The 25,628-nt window shown below is 36.7% G+C and overlaps 1 protein-coding gene across 1 annotated transcript in view; it reads right to left on the minus strand.

The window, feature by feature from the left end:
• The window catches only part of CD28 (CD28 molecule), an 85,620-nt gene that overhangs the window by 11,978 nt on the left and 48,014 nt on the right, over window positions 1-25,628 (minus strand). Inside the window, exons 4-5 of the mRNA XM_056808491.1 lie at window positions 8,074-8,430; window positions 5,354-5,478 (exon numbers count right to left, since the gene is read on the minus strand). Coding sequence (XP_056664469.1) covers window positions 5,354-5,478; window positions 8,074-8,430 — 482 coding nt within the window. The remainder of the gene's footprint in view (window positions 1-5,353; window positions 5,479-8,073; window positions 8,431-25,628) is intronic.

Here is a 25,628-nt window from a genome sequence, read left to right on the forward strand (position 1 = left end):
GACCTGGCTCTCAAGCCACCTAGCTGCCCCACTCCTGCCTACTTTGTATATACCAAGGAGAATGATTTACAGCCTAGGAAGTAGAGAATAAAACTGATTGCCTGGGAATTGAAACTCAAGATAAGTGAGAAGATGGTGAGGGAACACTGAGCTGCTTGGGATTCATTGAAATAGTTCTGTCACATAGAATAAGGATGCCCCCTGGATTTGTTGCCCAAAACTTTTTGTAGATCATCTACTCACCTTTCAGTCCTCATCTACTCTCCCCACTTCCAGGTAAGTATTGGTCTATCTCTACCCTTATATGATATAGAATAGGAAGGGACCTCAGGAAGAAGGAAGTATAATCACCGTGGAGTCACTAAGTAGCTTGGATTACTCTCACAAGTAGGCATGTGCAATTACAGAGTTTCTAGTCTTCTTAACCACTCCTCCCCCTGCCAAAAGTAGACATAGATGTACATATTGTGTGTACCCATAGGTTTACAGGAAGTCAACATTTTTCATGACACTTTTTGACTTGCCTTACAAAGTCTTGACACATTTTATTTCACAACTCATACCCTTGCTAATAAAAATCTAACCTTTTTTCTCTCTGCCTTTACCTCTTGATTCAATGGTTTCCGTCAATGCAAAGGCAAAAAAGCACTTGTGCAGTCGGGCTTTTGTATGATAGTAATTGTGGGGCTCCTTCTTTGAGCAAGCAGATATTCAGTACTTGCTATCTCTAAAGCACCATGGTGGACACTGAGTACAGTTTGGGTTGGGTCATGATTGTATGACCACACATTCCAGTCAACAAAGTTTTCTTTTTTCTATGGCTTTTTTCCCCAAGGGGAAAGAGTATATGAATTCAGAAATAATACACTTTTTCCAAGGCCAGCAGAAGTATGTAAATAAGAATTCCAGCTCTGAGTGATTAGTTCCTAAAATCTTGGATCTACCCTGACAAGTTAAAAGTACTCTGGATGAACTCTGCCCACCATGTTTCTCTAAACTCTGAAGCACTCATGGGGTCTAACTCCTGCAGCCCCAAAGGAGAATGCCCTCCCTATCCCCTACCCTACTCCCCCCACTGCACCACAAGCTTTCTTTTAAAATTTTGCTAAGCTGACTCTCCCTATTTCTAGATAAGTAATGGTCTATCTCTACCCTTTTTTGACACAGAGTAGGAAGGGGCCTTAGAGGCTATATAAAGTAAACTATTCATTTTGTAGAAGAGGAACAAAAGGTTAAGTGGTAGCAAAATCAATATCAAAACCAAGGTCCAAGCCCATGTCATCAGACTCCAAATCCAGTTCTCTTTCTACTGCATTTTTGTAACCCTTGTCTTCTGTCTTAGAATCAATGCTAAATATAGGTTCCAAGGCAGAAGAGCCTTAAGGGCTAAACAATTGGGGTTAAGTGTCTTGCCCAGGGTCATGCTGCTAGGAAGAGTATAAGATTAAGAATTAATGTCCAATACTCCAAGTATATTTTTATAAGATTTATGAATAATCACTTGAAGTAGAGAAAAGAAAAAAAAACTTTCAGTTACAAGAAGCTTACCTAGACCTGGCAAGCAGGAGAAGAGAGCAAGAGGGCGGAGTTACAGAACTATATAAACAATATGTAATGACACTATGTGGAGAAAGGGAAAAGGATTCTGGGAGATGAAGTCCAAGGGTTCAAGATTTTCTAATTACACAAGAGTCTGAGGTCAGATTTGAAACCAGGTCCTCCTGACTCCAGGACTAATGCTCGATCCACTGAGCAACCTAGATGCTCCTTCACTGTATTTCTTCCACCAAATTATGTGGCCAGATAGTACAATGCATAGGATGTTAGACCTGGCATCTGGAAGATCTGAATTCAAATCTTACCTCAGACACTATCTGTAAGATCATCAAACTTTCTGTGCTCCATTTTGCTCATCTGTAAAATAGGGATAATAATAGCAATTCTCTACTAGGGTTTTTTGAGGATCAAATGAGATGACATATGAAAAGCAATTTGCAAACCTTGAAGAGTTATTCAAATGCTGGCTATTATCATTATCTAGAAGTGGGGATCCTAGCATAAATATTATCTATATTTTCTTTGTGCCATTTAATGTTGGGAGCATGTCAATAATGGATTTCTTAAGATGGGAAAAGAGTTTGCACAGCTGAGTGAATGGAGGAGTGAGCAAGGATAACAGATGTGGACCTATGACAGCCTGGGGGATGGCTGAGCTATATTCACTCAAATGTCAGCTACCGGTCAAGAACTAAGAATGATTCTGCAGCTGCTCCCTGAGCCTGTATCTGTTGACAGGTTGGCATTAGGGCCACTCTGTGTGCTACTGAACTGCAATGTTAACTAGAACTTTCATCTACAGATCCCTAGCAATCAATCATACAGTAAGTCACCCTCAAGAAGGTACAGTAAGAAGAATATGGCATACTTTTTGGACACGGTCAATAAAAGAATTAGTTTTGCTTGACTAAGCTTATTTCTTACTGTTTTTCTTTTTTTAATGGGAGAACACTATGGGAGGGAGAGAATTTACTTGAAAAAAACTTTGTTTTTAAAAGAAGTATATGATAAAGCTTTGGTTGTGGGTCGAGGATTTCTTGTAATTTTCTTATAATTTCTCTCTTCTCCACAATATAGCATAAGGCATCTTTGCTATACAAGGGAAAGGCCTCATCAAGAAATGTGGGTACGGTCTGAGGAGCACTGACTGAATCTCACTCAGTTGGAGGGGACCTCCAACAATTAGTCCAATTCATAGCTGAACAAGAATGTCCCTGACAAGAGACGAGAAACTTTGGCTTAAAGACGTCCTGGGAAGGGAATTATCATGTCTCTCGGAGAAGCTCTTTCCACGTTTGGACAGCTCTAATTTTTAGGGAGGTTTTTTCTTTTGGACATTCAGCTCAAATATGGAATTACTATCTTTGAGAGGTGAAAAGCTTTCTAGTTCATTACATTTGTCAATGGGTATCAGGGCTTAGGAATCAAGTGCAAATAAGGGACAATTGTCACTAGGAAGCTGAATCACATCCAAAGATTTTGCCAGCCCCCTCTCTAAACCAAGGGTTTCTTTAATCCAGTCTCTCAGATCAGTGCGATAAGGCTCCATTTTGCTGTAGATTTTCCTCAGACAGAACTATAATCAACCAGATCTCTTCCATTTCATTAACATGAGAATTATAAAGCCAGATCCTCCAACTGTACCCTCCTGAAAATGAGATACTACTTAAGATAAGATATATTAAGAACTTTGCAAACCTTAAAGTGCTGTCTATAGTGTGTTGTTGTTCAGTTGTTTCAATCTTGTTTGGCAACTCTATTCAGGGTTTTCTTTGCAAAGATACTAGAGTGATTTGTCATTCCCATTTCCAGTTCAGTTACAGATGAGGATAACTAGTAAGTATCTGAGGCTGGATTTGAACTCAAGAAGGTGAGTCTTCCTGACTCCAGGTCTGGAATTCTATCCAACATGCCCCCTAGCTGGCCATACTTTTTAGAAATCAACCCATTACTATTGCATTAACCTCTTAGAAGAAGTTATTGAAATCAACAAACATTTATTAAGTGCCTTACAAAAGTAAGGTAGAATTCTGGCTCGTGATCCAATGTTCAAGTCTCATCTTGGTCATAGCTGACATTTGACAAGTCACTTAACTATTCATTACTGTAGTTAACTGTCTAAGACTACAAGTTGTAAATAAAGTGATGATGTATATCAGTAGTTTCCCATCCCAAAGAAATCAAAGGTCTAGCCCTTATCCTCTCCTATGTATTAGACACTAGGCTAAGCATTAGATATGTACAAAAATAAAGAAAGAAATAGTTCCTGCCCTTAGGTAGCTTGTATTCTGCTGGATCCTTTAGCAAACTACTGTACCATCCTATTAATTGGTGTGAAAACTTAATACATTGTACCACACCAATCCCAAAGAATTCATGTAATCTCTAAATGTGTCTAATAACCAGAAAACATGTTCAACTTTAGGTCAGCCAAAAGTCCTGGAAGCCTTTCACAAAGTATCACCTTCTTTGGAGTTGTTCCACAGATCCAGATTAGCATTTCAACAATTACTGACATGACTTGGATGAGCTCTTATATACTGTGCAACATAATAAGAACCATAGTACTTACATTTGGAGTCTAGGGGCTTCTGCCATTTATTTCTTGTGTGACCCTGGTCAAGTTATTCATTTCTCACTCTCAATTTTTTTATTTGTAAAAATGAAAGAGTTGGACTAGATAGCATCTACTATTCCACCACCACCCATAGCTCCCATTTTTATATCTATGATTCTATACTAAAGAGCCTTTTCCAAAGGAGTTCTTCCATTCTAAAAATAATTGATTCAGCTCATTAAGGCAATAAAGACCAGAGCTACATTTTTGTTTTTGTTTTTTCTAGGAAGTGCACAAGCTATCATTTATACTTGATCTGAAACATGAAGGGCAATTTAGAAATGGGAGTGAAGGCACTATTAATTAATTAACTCAAGTAATAAATTAATTGATTGAGAAACATTTATTTAGCAAGTTCTGTATACTCAGCATTGTACCAAGTTTGGGGATTTGGAATATAAAAGTAGAAGGATTCTAGATTAATGGGGGTAGAGGTAAAAGAAGGCAGCAATAAATGCCAGAGAATTCTAAAAACGACATGGGGAATGGAAGTAATGCAGAATGGGAAAAGAAAGATCATTACTGAAGTGGTTCCTACTTGTTATTCTAGATTTGTCTGTACTCAAACCAAAAAGACAAAGCTGAAGAAGGAGGGGTTGGAGTGGCGGGAGATAGAAAGTAAGACACTCCAGTTCTGTTGCATTGCCTGGAGGTTTGCTAGGTTTAGTAAAATCTGACCCAGTGGTGAGGAGGGTCTGCTAGGAGTACAACTGCCACTGTAGTTTCATAATTATAATTATAGCTCAAAGTTTGGCCTCTAACAATTCAACCTCATCAGAGGTAGAAAAAAATATATATGACTCAGATAAAACTTATTTCTTTTCTGGATTTGAAGACAAAGCTGTAGTCTGCAGCACAATTTACATGATTCCTAGCCCAGAAACTGGTTACTCTTTGAGTGACTTTAAGAAAGACATTCTCAGGATGCTTTGTGTCTTGTCTTATTCCCTGGTCATCTATATCAGTATCTAGAGGCATGTGAAATCGAATTAAGGTATTGTTTCTCATCAGGAAGAACTTACTTCTCTGAAGCCTACTGAAGAGTGAGCATCACTCAAAGATTGTGGGGGTCACCTATGAAGGCAGATGCCCGGTTGGGAATATCTTCAGAATCTGGGGCAAAAGTAAGAGTTAGGCTGTATCACTGACATTACTGAAGACAAGTACTTGATTTCTTACCCAGCAGTTACAAAAAGCCACTGTTATTAGCATGCTATAGAAAGCAAAAACACACAGAGCAGCCACAACTGGCCAGAAGGGTTTGGGAGGCTCAGAAGATCCCAGAGTTGTACAGACGTCCTTTTCTGAAATAGAAAATAAACAGAATGGGTCAGAATCATCAAGTGGCATTTGAATTCATTCTCTGATTTCACATCACAGCAGGAAAGATGGAGAGAAATACCCACACCCTAAAAATCCCAGACAACTAGGATTGGCATTTGAGCACCCTTCTCATTATCAGATAGTAATCATTGCTGGACCTCAGGATGAAAATCTAAGTGAATTGATTGTGCATCCTAAAACATGAGTTAATAAATTAAATTGTCTCAGAGTGTGGCAGATCCCTACATACATCATTATAATTTAGAATCCTTCTTCTCCTTAAACTCTCTTCTGAGTAGCATTAATATTTTCAGGATTTCCTTGGACCATTCAGGACTGGGTGCTAACTCTACCAAGAATAAGCTATGTAAGTAGTGTTTCTGGGACTCAATTTCCTCACCAGAGAAATTTGGAGATGAGACTAGGTAATGGTAAGGGTCCCTTCCAACCTAAACATTCTTTGACTCTGAATAGAATTGTAGGCAGTCTGAAAGAATGAATGCAATTTTGGAAGATCAAAGAGCCATAGGATTACAAGGTTGGAAGAGTCTTCAGAGGTCATTTAGACCAACCTCTCCCTATAGCATGAATCCCTCCTACACTACCCCAACAGGAAATTTATCCAAATTCCACTTGAAAACTAGTGACATGAAATTCATTCTGAGCTAAGCCTTGACAGGAGGCTGCCTAAAAAATGCTGCTCTGAAGTGTTGTCATTGTTGTTCAGTCATTCAGTCATGTCTGACTTTCCTTGACCTCATGGACCATATTATGGACTTTTCTTGGCAAAGATAATGGAGTGGTTGCCATTTCCTTCTCTAGTTCTAGAATACTTCCATAGAAACACGAGTATAATCTTCTGAGCTGTAACTTATTCACCACATAACTTTGGACAAGTCATTTTACCTCTAACTAAGCCTTGGTTCCTCTCCTAAAAGTGATTGAACTGTACTTGAAGGTCTCAAAAATGTTTAATTTAGATATAAGATAAAGTGAACAGAATTTGTTTTATCCAAGTAGAATAAGTTTAAAAGTTTTAATTTTCTGTTTGGCCTTTCTTCTCAACTTTGATTTTTAAAAATTTTGCATTTAATTGTATCATTGGTTTAGAGGCAAATATTAAGCTCTTTTATATTAGTGGCAGAGGCATACCATTCATAATGTTGGTCATATCCATTAAATCCAAATTTCAGAATAGCATTATGAAACCCCCACTGACATGCTATTTGATCAATGGGCCAAGATGTTACCTATGACACTAACTGCCCCATGTAATGTTTTGTGTCATCTAATCCCATGCTTTCTCTGAATCAATTAGTGGTATTAGGGCATGATTTCACATGTAATTACCAAAAAAAAATCTATCTTAGGCTCAATTTAATTGTGACATTGTTTATGAATATAATAGGCATTAATTTTAAAATTCTATTTAAAACTTCAACAAATTAAGTAAATACTTGCATGTCATTTCATTATATCTTCTATTTGTTTGGGGTTTTTGATCACCAAAATTACTCCACCAGATAAAGTCAATGGACTTCCTCTTGTGCAAGTTACTGTTTTCAGCAACATCTCATCATTGGCAGAGGAGAGAAAGTTAACATTGAAATAATGCCCACAGATACAATATTGAGAAGAGCAAAACATGATATTGATTTTTTAATTTGAATTCTGAAAAAGAGAAGTTTACATCTTTAAAATGCATGGCAATTAGTAATAGCCCACATTTATTCATCACAAAAAGCTTCATAACTTCAATTCCACACAGCAACCTTAAAAAGTAGATAGTGTATGTATTATTATTCCTGTTTTACAAATAAGGAAACTGAGACTCAGAATTAAATGAATTGCTCAATAGTTATATGGTTAACAAATATCAAATCTAGGATTTAAACCTCTCTCTCCTGATTCCAAATCCAATGTTCCTTCAAAATCTAATGCCTCTCTAATGTGATTTGTTTTATTTCTATAAAGAAATCAATCCTAATAATCAACTTATCTATCTATCTATCTATCTATCTATTGCTTCACTTTATGGATGAAGCAACTGAGATGCAGAGAGATTGTGTCTTATCCAATGTCAGAAGACTAGTTATAGGCCAAGTCAGCAGTGGAATTTTTGTCCAATGCCACTTCCATCATATCATACCACTCCTTTTGAGTGGACATTCCAGCTCAGTCCTATATAATTCAAAATGTCATTGAAATTTATAACACAGAATTACCCTTACAGACCATCTAGTCTAATCCTTTCACTTAATAGCTGAGGAAACTGAAGCCCCAAATGGTTGTTCATTACTTGCAAAAGTCACATAGTTAGCTATTAGCAGAACAAAAGCTAGAATAGAAGTCTCCTGACTCATAGGCCAGAGTTCTTTCCACATCTCAGTGGAAAGTATTTATACAAAGGAAGATATTGGCACAGGAAGGTTAATGGTCCAACTCAATGGAGTAAATACAAATGGAGCTCATTCTTCGTTTCATCCAGTAACTGTCAAAAATGCTGGTTTTCTTCCTTCGTGTATATCTACACTGACATAAGAATACTATATAACACTTTCAGAGCTATTATATACCTTTCACATAGATGAAGGTTCCGTTGTTCACTTCACTGGAGAAATATGGAGGAGGATACATGAATTCAATTTTACAGAAGTAAATATCTGTTTGGAAGATACTCATATTCAAAAGACAAAACATCACCGTTTTGTTATCAAAATTCACATGGCATCTGAAGTCCTCAGTTGTGGTAATCAAGGGCTTATGGGTTCCATTTACATACACAGAACAGACTTCATGGGCACCATTTTTTCCCTTCTGGAGTGAAGCTCGAAATTCAGTTGGAGTTTTATCATAGATGTAGTCACAGGAAACATTTACCAATTCATGATTATAGGTCACAAGCAAATGTGGCTGTTTGACCAAAATCTTATCTGGGAAGAAAAGATAACATTTATTTAGGGCAGGATGGGTAAATTTAAAGTCTGGATTCTTAAAATTTATTCCCCACAAAATAAGAAGACATTCAATAAGGATGACCCTCTTTTTTTGGTTAGGGTAAATCTAGAACACTTGGTCCTTAGTGAGGATGGGGAGGTCATGGTTTATAATAGGGGTCCCCAAACTATGGCCCGCGGGCCACATGCGGCCCCCTGAGGCCATTTATCTGGCCCCCACCACACTTCCGGAAGGGACACCTCTTTCATTGGTGGTCAGTGAGTACTGTATGTGGCGGTGCCGTAAAGCATGGCGGCGCTCACGTACAGTACTACTTCCTGTGACATAATCCTTTGCGTGGTGCCTTGTTCTGAGAGTAACTGAATGAGAATGAGGTGCCACGCAAAGGATTATGTGACTGCACAATGGAAGATGCCAGCATGGTGATGGTGATCTAGGGGAGGGGGTTCTGCACTATGTATACTGCTGCCTGGTATAGTGGTGGCGGTGATGAGCCTGTGCAAGGTATGAGCCAGTACTGCAGGCTCTGCTATCTCAGACAGTATTACACAACATCACAGGTGCCACACCAACTCCAATACAGTATACAGGCATCAAATAGTGTGATCTGGCCTGGGACATCGGACCTCTATTGTGAGAAGCCCACCACTGCTACTGGGTGTCTTTATAAGATACACCCTGTTTTGGGGGAGTCAAATTAATATAAGACAGTGTCTTATTTGGGGGGAAACAGTAATATAATGGCCTATAATAGGGGCCATTATGTTGTGCATCTGGAGGAGTATGGGGGCCATTGTACTGCGTAGTAATCTGGGGAGAGACTTTTAGGCAAAGGAAGGTTATAGGGGACATTATATTGTGCATCTGGGAGGGCTATGGTTGCCATTGTACTATGTGGGGGAAGTGAGGCATGTGTTTTTTGTATTATAGTCTATAATTTCAGATCCATAAATTCATAAATACGGACTGTAAGAAGGCACACACTAGTGTTGTACCTTCTTTTTTCCTGCTGTGGAATCTGATCACATGGGTTTTATCAGATTCCTGTGTGAGTTCACAGATCATAGAGTAGTTCGCACAGGGTAGTCTGAACTGGAAAGGTGGTGGAGGAACCGGCTCTGTTTTCATGCTGGTTCCTGCACTGCATAAGTGTCAGCCTGAGGTAAAAGTGGAGTTCCACCAATATGGCCACTGGTGAGGCTGAAATGATGTGGACTGGGAAGGCTGCATTGATGGACACAGAACAGACTGCATTGATGGTCAGTGCAGTCTGTATGCCTCTGTGTGGGCAAAATTATTGTTGGTATATTGTTTTTGTAGGGCTGTATATATATATATATATATATATATATATATATATATATATATATAGGTATTTTACTAATAGCAATTTGGAATCCCTAGGAAACAATGACATCAAGAAAGAGAAAAATTGACTTGGAGTGTAGGATATTCAAAGAACAGTGGACTTATGATTACTTTTTCATGCAGTACAAGGAAAGATCTGTGTGTTTGATATGCCAGAATATAGTGTCAGTGTTCAAAGAATAGAATTTGCATCCATACTATCAAACTCAACATAAAGATAAATATTAGTGTTTTGTCAGAGATGTGAGAAAAGTTAAATATTAAAACTGAAAAATACAAATACTTTTGTGAAGCAGAAGCAACTAAATATTTCATCACTGTGAGCAAGTTTTCAAGTTGCCAAGCTACTAGCATGTACTGGCAGACCATTTGTGGAGGGAAAATTTGTTAAAGAGTGCTTTCTTTCTGTTGACAAAGAGATGTGTCCAGAAAAGGCAGACTTATTTAGAATAGTTAGTCTTTCAGGATCTACAATTACACGAAGGATTGAAGAAACAGGAGACAATTTGCATCAGCATTTGCAAAATTCCACAAGAAAACTTTCCTATTTTTCCTTGGCACTCAACAAGAGGGATGATGTTTGTGATTCTGCACAACTTCTCACTTTTATTTGTGGGATGAATGACAATTTCAAAGTCACAGAAGAGCTTGCTGCACTGCAAAGCATTAACAACTACAGGAGAGGATGTCTATGAAAAGGTTTCCAAAACTGTGAAGGATTTGAAGCTGGACTGGGCTAAACTAGCCACTGTGACAACTGATGGTGCTCCTAGCATGGTGGGGTCTAAGAAAGGAATAATTGCTCTCATTAACCAAGAGATGGACAAATGTAACCATTCTCATTCAATAGCTATAGTTTGCCTCATCCACCAACAAGTGTTGCTATGTAGTAAATCACTGAAGTGGGACTCTGTTATGAAAATTGTGGTATCTTGTGTTAACTTCATTAGAGCTAATGCACTAAACCACAGACAATTTCAGGAATTTCTGTCTGAGCTAAATGTTGCCTATGAAGATGTTCTGTACCACACAGTAGTCCATTGGCTGAATTGAGGGAGAGTTTTGAGACATTTCTATGACTTACTTCCACAGATTACAGCTTGTATGCTTTCAAAAAACAAAGAAGTACCAGAACTCAATGATGCAGAATGGAAATGGCACCTTGCCTTTCTGACAGATGTAACAGAGCTATTCAACAGTTTCAATGTGCAACTTCAAAGAAAAGGGAAGTTCATCTGTGATATGCAATCACATGTGAAAGCATTTAAAGTAAAATTAGGCCTCCTTATCAAACAAGTGAATGAGGAAAATTTCAGACCCTTAACTCAAAATCTGTTATCAGAAAAATCCTTGATTACATTCCCAAAAGAAACATGTGTGGATTCACTGGAAAAGTTGCAAAAGGAGTCTCCAGTATTTTTATTCATTGGCCATCCTTGAATAAGGGAAGCTTAAAAAAAAAAAAAGCAAAACATAAATTCCTTGTTTTCTTTCTTTCTTTTTTTTTAGTCTCTACTGCTGAGACTAATGTCTCTGAAAGAGGTACAACATTTTTCACCTTAGGATCAATTTGTTTGTTTCTTTTTTCATCTAGACCTGCCATGTAAACTAGGTGGTATAAGGGACAGATAGAGTACTGGATATGGAGTCTTAAAGACTTGAATTCAAATGCTGACTGAAACACTTGCTAGCTTTGTAACTCTAGGAAAGTCAGGTAACCCCTCTTAGCCTCAGTTTTCTAATTTATAAAATGGAAATAATAATAATAGCATCTTCCTGTTGTGAGGATGAAATGAGATCCTGTCTGTAAAATGTTTTTCAATTCTTAAAGAGCATATATATATATATAAAACTCCTAGTAGAGAAACCTCCTCTGCCAAGGCAGAATAGCACATATTTGCCCTTCAACTTGTGGTATCAGAGTTGCCTATGAATTGAGAGATCAAATGACTTGCCCACATAGCCAGTATGTATCAGAGGTAGGACTTGAACTTCTGATTCTGAGGCCAGCTCTCTCCATCTAGTATGTCACTTTGCCTCTGAAATCTAGCATCTAAAAAAGGACACTTAAAAGTTATTTTGTCTATATCCTTGCCCCTCAGCTCTATAATTTAGAAAGCTATTGCCCTATTCTGTTTTCTAAAATAAATGTTTATTGATACTTTCTGTTTCTTACTTTACCAAAGGAATTCTACATATCCCTCTCCCTCCTAGAGAACCATTACATATGACAAATAATTTTTTTTAAGAAATGAAAAAACAAATCAGCACAACTGATCAATGCATTGAAAAAGTTCAAAGACGTGTAGAATCTGTGGATCACCCAACTTCACAAAGGGTTAGGGGGATCTTCTTATATCTCTTCATTTGAGTCCTACTTAATCTTTATAATTTTGTTACATTTACTTTTGATTTTTTGGTTTGAAGTGGTTCTTTCCATTTACATTGTTATGGTCACTGTACACATTATTTTCTTGGCTCTGTTTACTTCACTCTGAATTGGTTCATATAGTTCTTTGCATACTTCTCTGTATTCATCACAATGCATCATTTCTTACAGAACAATAATATTTCATTATATTCATGTACCTCAATGTCTTTAGCCACCCCCATCCTCCAGGACATGTACATCTGCTTTGTTTCCCATTCTTATCTATCACATAAATTGTTGCTATAAGTATTTGGGGGTATATAAGGCCTCTTCTAATCAATAACTTTCTTGAAGTAGCAGTAATGGAGCCTCTGGTTCAAAAGTTGTTGACTCTATTCTTAAAAGATAACTTGATGAGGAGATTCCTCATTGTTTTCAGAGGTTTTATGACCACCACCATCAAAGAAACTTTTTAGATCATCCTTACAAAGCCAAGTTCTAGAAAGACCCTGGACCTTCATGCTCTTAAAGTTATATTAATTGGTAACACATTGGTAGCACATTGGTAACACAGCCATTGAATCCATCTATTTGAGAAATGGTTAAAGAAAATGTAGTACATGAATGTAATGAAATATTACTGTGCCATAAGAACATATATACATATATATGTAAAGAATACAAGGAGTAATGGGAAGGCTTTTTTGAACTGATACAAAGTAAGATAAGCAGAATGAGGAAAATAGTATACATACAATCATTGCAACAAGGCAAATGGAAAAACACAACTGAAACTGAAACTGATCATATAATTAAAATGAAGCAGCTAGGTTGCATAGTGTCTAGAGTTCTCGATTTGGAGTTAAAAAGACATGAGTTCAAATCCTGTCTCAAACATTTATTCATTGCGTTGTACTGGACAAATCATCTAACATCTTTCTAGATTATAATAAATAATAAATAATAATAAAATCTACCTAACAAGGTTGTTCTGAGAAACAAATGAGATAATATAAATTAAATGTTTTACAAATATTAAAGAATGATATGAGTTTTAATTAATATTATCATTATTATTAATGGTCAAGTCTGACCCAAAAAAATTATGAGTATACCTTCCTCTCTTCTTTGCAAAATTTGAAGTGAAGGTCAGAATGTTGCATATAATAAAAGGCTTGACTAATGTGTTGATTAGTTTTGCTAAATTTTTCCCTTTTTTATTTCTTGTAATAAGAAATTGAAATCTTGGTAGAAAGGAAGGGAAAAATATATTAAGAAATCAAGATGATATGAAAATAAAATATTTTCTGTTTTGACATAATAGATATTATTGACTACTTGCATTAAGAGAGAGGAGCTGAAAAAATTACTTTTTCCTTGCTACCTTTTACCATTGAAGAATCAGGCAAAATTCTAAATTTTCTAGAAGCTACCTTAGATTCTGAAGAAAAGTGTTTGGGAATGGTATTGTTTGTGTTTCTTTGGGAATGGCAAAGTGATATGATTAGATGAGGTCAAAATTTCAATGTCTACTAATTTCCTTTGGGATCAGCCTCAAACTCCTGAACCTCTTTTTCAAGAGTTTCCAGAGTCTGACTTTTCCAACCTCCTTCCTTGCATATACTCCTTGTTTTATCCAAAAAATTCTATGTACCATAAAATAAACATAATATTAGCATTCCCATCCACATGCCTTTGTTCATACTGCTTCTCACGTGAAACACTATCCCCTTTCATCCAATAGGCATTTATCAGACAAAGTATACATTGGGCACATAGTTAGACTCTGCAGAGGTATAAAACCAAAAATGAGAGTCTTGACCCTCAGGGTCCTTACATTCTATCAGAGGCAAACACTGTGTATACAGCTAAGTAAACACAAAATATCATCAAAGAAAGTAAAAAAGTAATTTGAGGGAAAGAAAGCCCTAACAATTAGGAGGGATAAGGAAAGACTTTGTGCAGGAAGTGGCACTTGAGCTGAGTCTTGAAGAAAACTAGAGATTCTAAGAATTTTCTCCCTGGTATTTCCTACTGTATCCTTGGGCAAGGGTCTCTAAACCTCAATTGCCACAGAGGTCCCTTACAATTCTAGATCTTATGAATGAAATTGTTAGCTATTATTATTCAAGGTTATAACTTTACTTTTTTATTCATTTGTTTTTCCTAAGCTTGATTTCATTTTCCTGGAAAAAAAATCAGTCATCTACTGCCAAAGGTGGAGAGACACAGCTTCATAATATAAGCAATTTGTCACTTGAAAATGATTCCCAAGAAAGAAAAGGAGAATCAAAGTGAGGTGATTTCTACACTGTTTCTGCTGGCCCCTTCTCATACTGATGAGTTCTTAGAACTTCCATTTTGGGGAAGGACATACCCATCCTTCCCCTACTTTTTCTCTATCCACCCTCTGAAACTTTTTGGCTACCCTTTTAAGCCTTGTCTTTCCCTATTAAAAAGGGAAGAACTGTCCTTTCTTTTTACTTTTTGTATCCCTAGCACTTAGCACAATGCCTAAAATATAGAGTTAATAAATGCTTCTTGACTGATTAATTACTTTTACTTGGACATTGTTAACTGAGAACAAAGAGGAAAAAAAGAGAAATTGCTCAGTTTTTATTTTGCTTGTTTTCTTTACCAAGAAGAATGACCATTGCTTTGCCAAAGATAATGATCCCTGTAAGTGACAGAAAATGACTGAAGGAAATTAGAGTTATCTTGGTTGCCAAAATAAGGAAGGAGGTGGTAAGAAAGCATTTAGCTCCTCTTGGTGAATTCAAGTCACCTGGTCCAGATGAACAACATACAGCCTTGAGTAATGAAAAAGCTAGCAGATATGATTGTTGACCCATTCTCAGTAATATTTGAAAGAACATGGGGAATGGGAGAACTGTTATAAGACAAGAGAAGGACCAATTTCCATTTTTTTAAGGGAAAAGGGAATAGAACAGAGGGTACAAACTTTATACCAGAGTGGTATAAATTGATTCCCATTTTTGGAAAATCCTAAAATGGATCATTAAAGAGAGGACTGATAAACATCCAGGAAGGGAAGTAGTAATTAGAGGAAGTCTGTGTGGTTTCATCAAGAAAAGGTCATATTGTGTGACCCAGAGAAAATTGCTTTATCCCTACTGCCTAGCCCTTAATATTCTTCTTCCTTGGAACCAGTACACACTATTGATTCTAAGGTAGAAAGTAAGGGTTAACAAAAGAAAAGAAAATATCATCAGGCTAATCTTATTTCCCCCTTCCCTTTTTTTTTTATAGGTACATAGTAGATGCTCAAGAAATGCTGATTATTCTACTCAATCAGAACTATTCAAATGTACTGTCTCAGGAGGTAGTAGGCTCTACTTTCTTGATCTTTTTTTTTAATTATTACCTTCCATCGTAGAATCAATACTGTGTATTAGCTCTAAGGCAGAAGAGTGGCAAGGGCTAGTCAATGGGGGTTAAGTGACTTGCCAGGGGTCACACAGCTATTCCTAGTGTCTGAGGCCAGATTTGAACCTAGGACCTTCCATCTCTAGGCCTGGCTCTCAATCTACTGGACCATCCAGCTGTCCCCCTTCTTGATCTTTAAGTAGAAACTACACTATATACTGGAGGTTCTTTTTATATTAGACCAGATGACAACTGAGATCTCTTCCAGCTTTCAAATTCTATTATTTTGTGATTGTTTTTTTTTCATTCTTTATTGTTTATATGTGAATCTTAGATGAGTATGAAGTTCCAGGAATTCCTCCTTAAACCTGGAAATGGAAAGCACCACCACTCAGAGTAATCTGCTGGTGTCAGAGCTACCCTCCCCCTCTTTAAGTGTCTTCTCTGTCTGATTCATTCTTTCCCAGAAGGGAAGACATAAGTAATGAAGCTTATATCATACTAAATCAACTTATTACAAAGTGGAAAATTCAGTCAACCAACCAAGTTTTTAAATCTAGTTGATATCAAATGACTGGCTTGCTTGGTGGTTTCTCTTTCTGATTTATTTCACTGATTGTTGGGATGCCATGTTTAGAATTTCATTTTTAAATGGCATCTGAAATAAGGCATGGAGAGAGGAAGAAGCAACTTCAAATCTCTTTTCCTTTTAGCTTCTGTTTGAATGCAAAATAACGAAAGATGAAAAACTATTTATCTGCTTCTTACCAGCTAGCTAATGAGAGCTTAGATATTTACCAAAAATAATAAGCAAATCCATAATCTACCTCCAAGAAAACTAAAGATTGTCCATTCTCCCATGAGAAAACTCTCACTCAAGAATATGAGAAATTCTATCAATCTTCTAATTTCTATGCCAACTAGCCAGTCCAGTCACACTCATGAGCAGAAAAAGATATATCTTGAATGGAGCAATTGAGGAAGACCAGTAAAATGTTCTCTGCCTCAAAAAGTCATCTCCCCCTCAAATACAGTTGATGCTTGAAATGCTTTTAAAGGAGCACAATTCCCTTTGTCTCCAAGGGTCAGAAGCTTAAACTACAAATATCTCTTGGAAGGGTAAGTACATTGACTTAACTTGATAAAATGATGATACTTTGCCTCTGTTCATCATAGGGTCACAAATCTAGAGCTGAGAGGGACCTCATAGGTCAGCTGGTCCAACCCCTTCATTTTATAAATGAAAAATCTTCTCAATAACTCAAAACTATCAAGTGAAGGAGTCAGGATTTGAACCCCCAACCAGTACCTTGATGTTCAGCATACTTTCCTCCATGCCATGCTTAGAAAAACAGAGTTTTAGAGTTTAGAAGTCACTTTTATATACATGATTTAACTTCATCCTTATTATAACCATGATGTAGTTGAGGAAAGTATAGCTATCTTTGCTTTATGGGCATGGAAACTGAGATCCAGAGTGATGACTGGACTTGTTCAAGACCACATGGTTAGTTTGTGGCAGGTAGAAACAGTACTAGAAGCCTATTTTTCTAACTCCTAGTACTTGGCCCTTTCTATGGTCCAGCTATTTCAAATTCTCCCTTAATACCTAAGTAATTTACAACCAGTTCCTTCCCAAAGATTTTTATTGGTAGGAAGACAAGTACCTAAAAGTAGAAAGAATGAAAGACTCCTCCAGAGGAACAAAAGAGAAAAGAGAATCCAGCATGGGGGAGGGGTTTGTTTTTGAGAGTTTTTAGAGCTCTTCCAGCCCACCTCCTTATTTTACAAATAAGGAAACTGAGGTACAGAGAAATAAAGTCCCTGATCCAAGAACAGACAGTTGGTTAGTAGCAAAGCCATAATAGCTTTCTCCATTCTATTCTTTTACACTCTAGAGGAAATTGTTATGCTTGATTAAGAATGCTATACTAGTTGCCCACAATGTGGTTTTGTATACTCAGCAAGATCATGGTCTTATTAGAAAGATCTGAGTTCCTTGATATAGAGATTTTTTTTTTTTATCCAAAAGATATTTCCTTCCAAAACAAGGTATTCACATAAATGACCTATAAAAGTATTTCATATGCAAAAGTAATTTGCCCTGTTCTTTCAACTTTAATTTGGTCAAGATACACAATATGATTGCAAGCTAATGCAATTGAATGCTAATCAATTTCTCTCTTTCTAGACTCTTTCCTTCCCAATCCCTCCTCTGAAAAGCTATCAAACTTGTAAGCCTACAGCATGGATCTGATGATGTCCCTCTCTTACTTAAGAAGATTTATGGCTCTGTTGCCTTTAGGTTAAAATTTATATGTCTCAGATTGTTATTTAGTCTTTCGCAATCTAGTTATAGGTCATCTTTTCAGATTTACTTCATATAATTTTCCTACATACATTCTATATCTTAAACAAGCAGGTCTACTTGTTGTTCCCTGTTTGACAATATATCTCCCACCTTTGAGCTCTTGTACATTCTGTCTCTCAGACTTGTCTCTTCTCATTTCCACCTTTTGGAAGACTTAGCTCCTTTCAAGACTCGGGTTCTTGATTCCCACCCTTCCCCTACAGCCCAGTCATTTTCCTTTGGTCATTTCCCCAAGTCATCTATAAACCACTTTTGAAGACTCGCTTTCTCTTGCCAACTTCTCTTTTTACTACTCATCCAGTGTCAGAGATGGAATTCAAACCTTATCACTCAGTGTGGCATGGTTCTGCCCACCCTACACATTATTGCCTCTCCAATTTTCTTGTATCTTTACTCTTGTGTTACCAGAGGCAGAAGGTAAACTCCTTGGCAGCACGGCTGTGCTCAAAAGCTGATGAAATAAAAAACTATGCCTGAGAACTTGAATGCTTTCCCTCAGACCCCAGAAGACTTTTAAACAACTAGTACCTGAGTCCCCAAACACATTCCACTACATAAGTAATTCTTGGGTTTTGATTATGTAATATGAAATTGGGGATCATCAAGAAAGACCCAATATCTGTGTAGAAAGAAAAATGATTTGATTTTAGAGATTGATCAGTACAAGCTAGGATCAACCCATTTATACTGGTGTCAATAATTACTTCTCTTTGACTTTAGGAATTAAAATCATTTCAGTACAAAATTAAACATCTGAGAACCAAACAAAAAACAAAGCTTTCTGTTCTCATAGGTTTTTTCACACATGGGACAAAAATATCACAGAGTCCATCACAGACATAAATCTCCTTTCTGGACACAGATAAACTTAATTATGTTATTGTAATCTTCTGCATTCATTTTTTCCTCTATGCCATAACAGCCATAACACTCTTTAACACTGCTTTTCAGCATCCATGCAGGGTTCGGCTACTTCAGAGAGTAAACAACCATTTAGCCCATTGATTTTTAGGAAGACTTATATGCTTATGCTTTTAGAGAACAAGAAAGCAATCACAAGTGGTTTGTTTCATCCAGAGACTTGCTTTAGTGTCCAGTGTCATGGGGATTTGTCCGATCTGATATGTAAAGTCCTTCCCTGAATTCATCACCAGACACCTCTAAAGTCTACCTTCTAGGTTATAGAGATCAGGAAGGGGAATGTAGTCTGTCCATAATCCAAACTGGCCACCCAGACCCATTTGGTTTTACCAAAACTCTCTACCTTGACTTGCCTCCTTTTGCAAGAAGAGCTGTCCTGAAAATGTTATATATGTGCCTGGCAGCCCAAGGTGACTAAGTAACCCTGCTCCCTTCCTATTTCCTATACATACTTTTAGATCATTTCTTTTTCCATACTCTGCTGGAGAGCTCCCCAAAACTAAAACTCTTTTCAGATTAATTTATCCTTAATTTTTATATACACCTAAAATATTGCTTTGTTTTACAAATACACTATAGCATCCACAACAACAAATAGCCATTCATTTGAGGGCATACAATGTGCAGGGTGCTATGAAGATTTCTTTAAGTCAAATCATTCCACATCTAGGACTCTGTCATCTGGTCTAAGCTAAGTATATGATGCAATGATGTTTTACCTTATTTTTACTTTTTGGTATGTATACTTTGGCAATAATAATAATTATTATTACAACAGTATTAGTAGCTAGCATTTATAGAATGTTTCATGGTTTGGTTTTTAAAGTGCTGTACATGTTTTATAGTTATATGAAATATATTAAAATTATAATATAAATATAATAAAATATAAATAATTATAAAATATATTTTAAATGTTAAAGTAGGAGATAGTATCATCCCATATCTTTGACCAGTACCTACTATACTGGCAAATTAAAGAGAAAGTTCTTAAAATGTCTAAATCACTATTGAGGACCATAAATAATAAATATAGCTGATATTTATATAATGCTTCTGAAATTTGGAAAGTATTTTATATACATTAACTCATTTAATCTTCAGAACATTTCTGTGATATAATGTCATAGGCATTATTACAGATAATGAAACCATAGCTCAAATAGGTTGTTCATGTTCATACATCTATTGTCAGAGGTGGGACTCAAACCTATAGTTATCTTTCCAGATTCCATTCCAGCCATCTTTCTCTCATTGAAATATAAGTTCTTCAAAGGCAAGGTCTATCTTCTTTGCTTCTATTTGTATTTCCAGAGCTTGGCACATGGAATGTTGACCAACTATATCTCTCCTATCCTCTACTTGTGCAGTTATCTATTTTAACCAGTATGTAAGAGCATACACTTGTCCCACCATTATCTATCTACTGACATTCTTTGTGGCCAAGGGCAGATTTCCTTCAGTTTCAGTTTCCTTATCTGTAAAGCAAGGGAAGTATGCTCCATAGCCTTTGAATCTATGATATTATTATCCTAAATGTTATCTCATAAGACTTGGCACATCTACATAACCCATCAACATCTTTTTTGGACCCTGATACCATCATGATTTTCCCTTCAGTCATTTAATATAACTTACAGATTTAGAGGACATGTAGTCTAACATGCTTCTTTTATAGATGAGTTAACCAAGACCCAGAGAAAGAGATTTGCCCAATGTATAATGATAATTAGTAGCAAAACTGTAAAAGGATGGGGAAACCTAGTTAGATAATAAAACTTATATGTGTGTGTGTGTATGTTTTTGTGGGATACAAAGACAATATATTTCAACAGTGTGACATGCAGCCAAAAAAACTAATATAATCTTAGCTTACATTAGTAGATACATAATATCCAAAACAAAAGAATCCCACTATGTTTTGTCCTTGACACATCACTGTAAAGTATTATATTCAGCTCTTCTTCTGAATTCTTTCTTCCTTCCCTCAACACCCTGACCTTTTCCCAACCCCTTTTCAGCTCCCTTTTGTGTGCTGTTTTCATCCCTTAGAATATAAGCTCCTCAAGGGCAGTGAACATCTTTCTGTAGCACTTAGCAAAAGCTTAATGTATGCTTGTTTCTTCATCTCAAAGAAATATGGAGAAAATAAAAATAATAAGAAATGACAACTAACTGGGTATGGGGAAAGTGAGAATTAACTGCAGTCACAAACTTAGGAGACTAGAAGGATTTTGGTGCTTCCAATAGCTCCAGTTTTGGGGAACAGGATGCCGTCTATTCTGGATATGTTGAGTTTGAGATATTTCTTAGACATAAGTAGCAGAGCCAAGACTTGAACTTCACCTCACAATAGGTCTAATAGCATTCTAGTTATTATGATTTATCACCTTAGTAATTCTATTGGAAAAGATCATTATTTCTTACTTTGAATAAAGACTTCCATCCTTATTTTCAATGAAGACTTTATCCATATGAGTAAGCGTTAAATAAGAGGAACATAAACAACTCAATCTAAGAGCAAAGCCTTGGGAAAACTTAAAGTAACCATTCTGTCTTTGGCCCACTTTCAGATTTTTCTCTATCCACAATCCCCAGCTATCTGTTCAATGTTCTATTACCCCCTTGCTCTCAGTTAACTATTATAACCACTCCTAAAATATAAATTGATGAAGGCATAATGTGTTATCCTCCCAGATATATTTACATATGAATAAGGTACTTCTGAAAACTGAAAATCCTTCTAGACTTGAACAAAATTGAATTTAATTGAATTCACACCTATTTATGATACTCAGGCACATGTTTTATCTACAGGTAGTAATAAGAATAATAAATTTTAAAAGACTTCAATTTAATCAATGAATTACTATTGACAATAGAAAAATAAGCATATACTTCATTAGCAAATTTATTAACTGATGTCAAATTTATGAATAGTGGTAAGTGTTGGTCTTGATTCTTCTAAGCACCTGGCACACATAAAAAGTGCTCCCATCTAGGATACTGCATATCTTTTTTTTTTCATGAATATGCCTCTTCCAATAACTGTAAGTAATTCAAAAGTTAAATATTTCAAGAAATAAAAGATGCATTTCCACATTCCACTAAGCATCTGCTGCCCTGCTTGGTTTCAATTCCATGGAACATGATGACCTTAATTCTGAGTATCCCTGCTTTTTCCCCCGAGTCCTTTTGTCTGCTATCCCCCTTTTTCGACTGTAAACTTCTTGAGGGCAGAGTCTGTTTTTCTTTTATTAATTATATCCTTAGAGTTTAGCATTTGCTTGGCATATTGTAAGTGCATAGTAAAATTTTAGTTGGATTGGATTTGTTGGACTTACACAGCAAATACTAATTCAGGAGCTCAAAAAATTTAATAAATATTCAGCCTTTACAGACTGCAAGTTCTTTGAGAGGAAAGATCACTTCACTTTTCCTTTTGTATATCCAACTCATAGCACAATACCCTGTATATAATAGGTATTTAATAAATTGCTTATTGAATTACATTGAACTTAGCAAGCCAAAGAAAAGAGCCATTCCTTGGTATTTTATGACATCTGTCCTAAAATTATTCATTCAACAAATATACAATGTACATCTATTCTGTGAAAGGTAATGTGCTGAGTGGTATGAAAATACAAATGATGGGGGCAGTTAGGCAGCTGAGTAGGTTGAGAGCCAGGCCTAAAAATGGGAGGTCTTAGATTCAAATCTGACCTCAGAAACTTCCCAACTGTGTGACCCTGGACAAGTCACTTAACCCCCCTTACCTAGCCCTTACCACTCTTCTGCCTTTGAACCAATACATGGTATTGACTCTAAGGCTGAAGGTGTTTTGAAAAAATATACTAATGGTACCATCTGTTCCCTCAAGAGACTCACAAGCTAGAAGGGGTGAGAAGATACATATATGAATAACTACAGTACAAAGCATCATATAGAAGTTATCCAAAGAATGGTTTAAAGTAACACAAATTCAGAGAAAGAATGGATTAGCCCCAGCTGAAGTGATCAGAGAAGGCTTCTTGGAGGAGGGAACATGAGATCTGAGTTTTAATATCCAGGTACCATGGAGTAAAGGCATTCCAAATAAAGGAAACAGTATGAACAAAGGCATGAAGGGGAGAAAGAATATTAAAAAAAAACACATATAAGAATGGCACATCATGGTTGTAGAGTTTCTCTAGGTTGGCTATCAGAATGTAGAATATATTGAAATGCTAGGCAGAATGCTCTGAATTTTATTTAATAGGTTGTTACAAATCAAGAAGGGCTAAAAAAAAATAGGGAAAGTAACATGACCAAAGAGAATCTTTGTGAAGACTCATTTGTAATAGGGAACAGAATGGATTGTGGGGTGGTATGAGATAGTTGTAGTCAAGGAGACCAGGGAGGAAGCCATTATCATATCCCAGGCATGGCATAATAATAACCTCATTTAGGAAGTCATCACTGTGAGTGGCATTAGGGAGGTAGAGTCAATAGGAACTTGTGAATAAGTGGGTATGAGGAAGAGGCCCTAAATTCCAAGTTCAGATGATTGGTGAGATGACAAGCAATATCACCAGAAAAGAAGGAAGTTGGAAGGAAGGGCAGGTTTAGAGGGGAAAACAATATATTTAGTTTTGAACATAAACCTATAGAATTTTAGGTTCCATGTTGAGTCTGAGAAGCTGGCCAGAAATTCAGGTAGAAGTAGTTAATAGGTAATTGAGAGAAAGAGAAAGGCTAAAGTGGAATTAGAGACTGGGGAATGAAAAATTGGTGTTTGCACAATACCGCTGTTCTCATGGCCTTAGATTTATATTGCTCAAACACAGTAGTATAATGCAATGGTGTTGACATTCTGACTAATTCAAAATCCAAAACAAATCAAAGCCAAGTGAAATGTGAATCAACTCACTTAATTAGCAAATCTTAAGGTCCCTTTAGTCTCCTAAAGGTCAGGCCAGCAAATAAAGCAGGAAAATATGACAGAGATTATCTTGATGTGTTGAATATACTTCCTACCTTGGAAGTTAACTTCCCTGAGTCTCAGTTTCCTCATCTGTTAAATGAGTGGATTGGACTAGGTAGAAAGAATGCCTTTCAGCTTCAGGACTCTGATCAAATGATCTTATGAAATAGCCCACAAAGGGTACATATACCAAACTCCCAGAAACCCTTCCTAAAGAGTAAATTCTGTTTCTGGTAGAGGTAATTTATAGTCTAAAGAGTGGGCTCCCAAGGCCTAAATCTCTCTGTCACATACTCACACAAACACACACGTTTTAATAACAATTCATTCCACGGGACTTCTGAGCCCTATTGTAATATTTTAATGAAGCATATTTTATGAACCTAATGTTCATGGCTTTTGATTTGCTATAATTCAGTTCTGCAGTTTGCCCTGCTATGACCTGTTTCATCAGTCATAAAGCACAGAATTTTTTCCCCTACAGCTCCTTTGCCCCCAAGTCAACTATAATAAGCTCCCTCAGCTATCTTTGTCTCCACATATCTGTCTCTACAACTGTCCCTATCCCCTTCCCTCCAGTCTCAGAGGAAGAACTCTCTCCTGCCCCAAACATTAATCTCCTCCATCTTCACCCTCCCTCTTGGCTACTCTCTCCTTTTTGAAACTCTTTCCTGGATTTGTGCTATTACCCTATAATTATTCTCCTCTTACTTTTCCATCCATATCTTTCTTGTTTCCTTCACTGACTCTTCCTCCTCAGCCCCACCCTGGATTATAGCTAGTTCCCAAAGTTCAGGTTTCAGATCTAGCTTGCCTCTAAACATTTTCTTAGATTTTTCAACTGATCCCATGACTTGGCTTCCATGGCTACAATCACTTCTATACAAGCGATTCCCAAATCTACAACTGTAGTCCTCACCTCTAGGCTTGGATATCCATCCACCAACATTTCCAATAGGATGTCTTTTCATCTCAAATTCGATATCTCCCAACAAAGATGCATTGACCTCAGGCTCCCTCCACTCTCGTGCTCATGATGTCTCTAGACATCCCTCCTTTATGACTACCTATCTCAAAATTCAGTTTCTTCAATCACTTCCAGGCTAGAATCTCCTGATTCGTGTTCATCTCTCCTCTCTCTAAACTGCTATGGCATTTATTTTCTAAACCATTGACTTTGCCATTCAATTATATATTGCCTTGTAATGTTCTTTAGCTGTTGTTCATATGTTTAGTTGCATGTATGCCCTGTATCCCTAGTGAGATTATAAGACCTCTGGGTGAAGCAACCATCACATTGAGACAACTTGGCACAGCAAATAGAATGCTAAACTGGGTTCATGCCTAGCCTTTAATACTTAACTAGCCATGTATCTATGGGCAGGCAAATACTTAGCCTCCCTAAGCCTCAGTTTTCAGCATCTGTAAAATGGGATAGTAAAATCTGTTAGTACTTCACAAGAATATTGTAAATCTTAAATTAGAACATTAATGTACAATGTTATTATTATTATTATGTATTCTATTTCTTGTATACCTTCCATAGTTCTAAATAAATAATATTATTATTGAATTTAATAATAAATACTCTTTATATAGTACTTACTTTGTGCTTGGCACTGTGCTAAGAGCTTTAAAATTATTATCTCATTTGATCCTCATAATCAGCCTAGAAAGTAGGTGCTGTTATTATCCCCACTTTATGGGGGAAACTGAGGCAAATAGAGATTAAGTGACTTGCTCAAACTTGCACAGCTAAGGCCAAATTTGAACTTGGGTCTTTCTGACTCTA

This window comes from Monodelphis domestica, chromosome 8 (assembly GCF_027887165.1).
Source record: "Monodelphis domestica isolate mMonDom1 chromosome 8, mMonDom1.pri, whole genome shotgun sequence".
NCBI lineage: Eukaryota > Metazoa > Chordata > Mammalia > Didelphimorphia > Didelphidae > Monodelphis > Monodelphis domestica.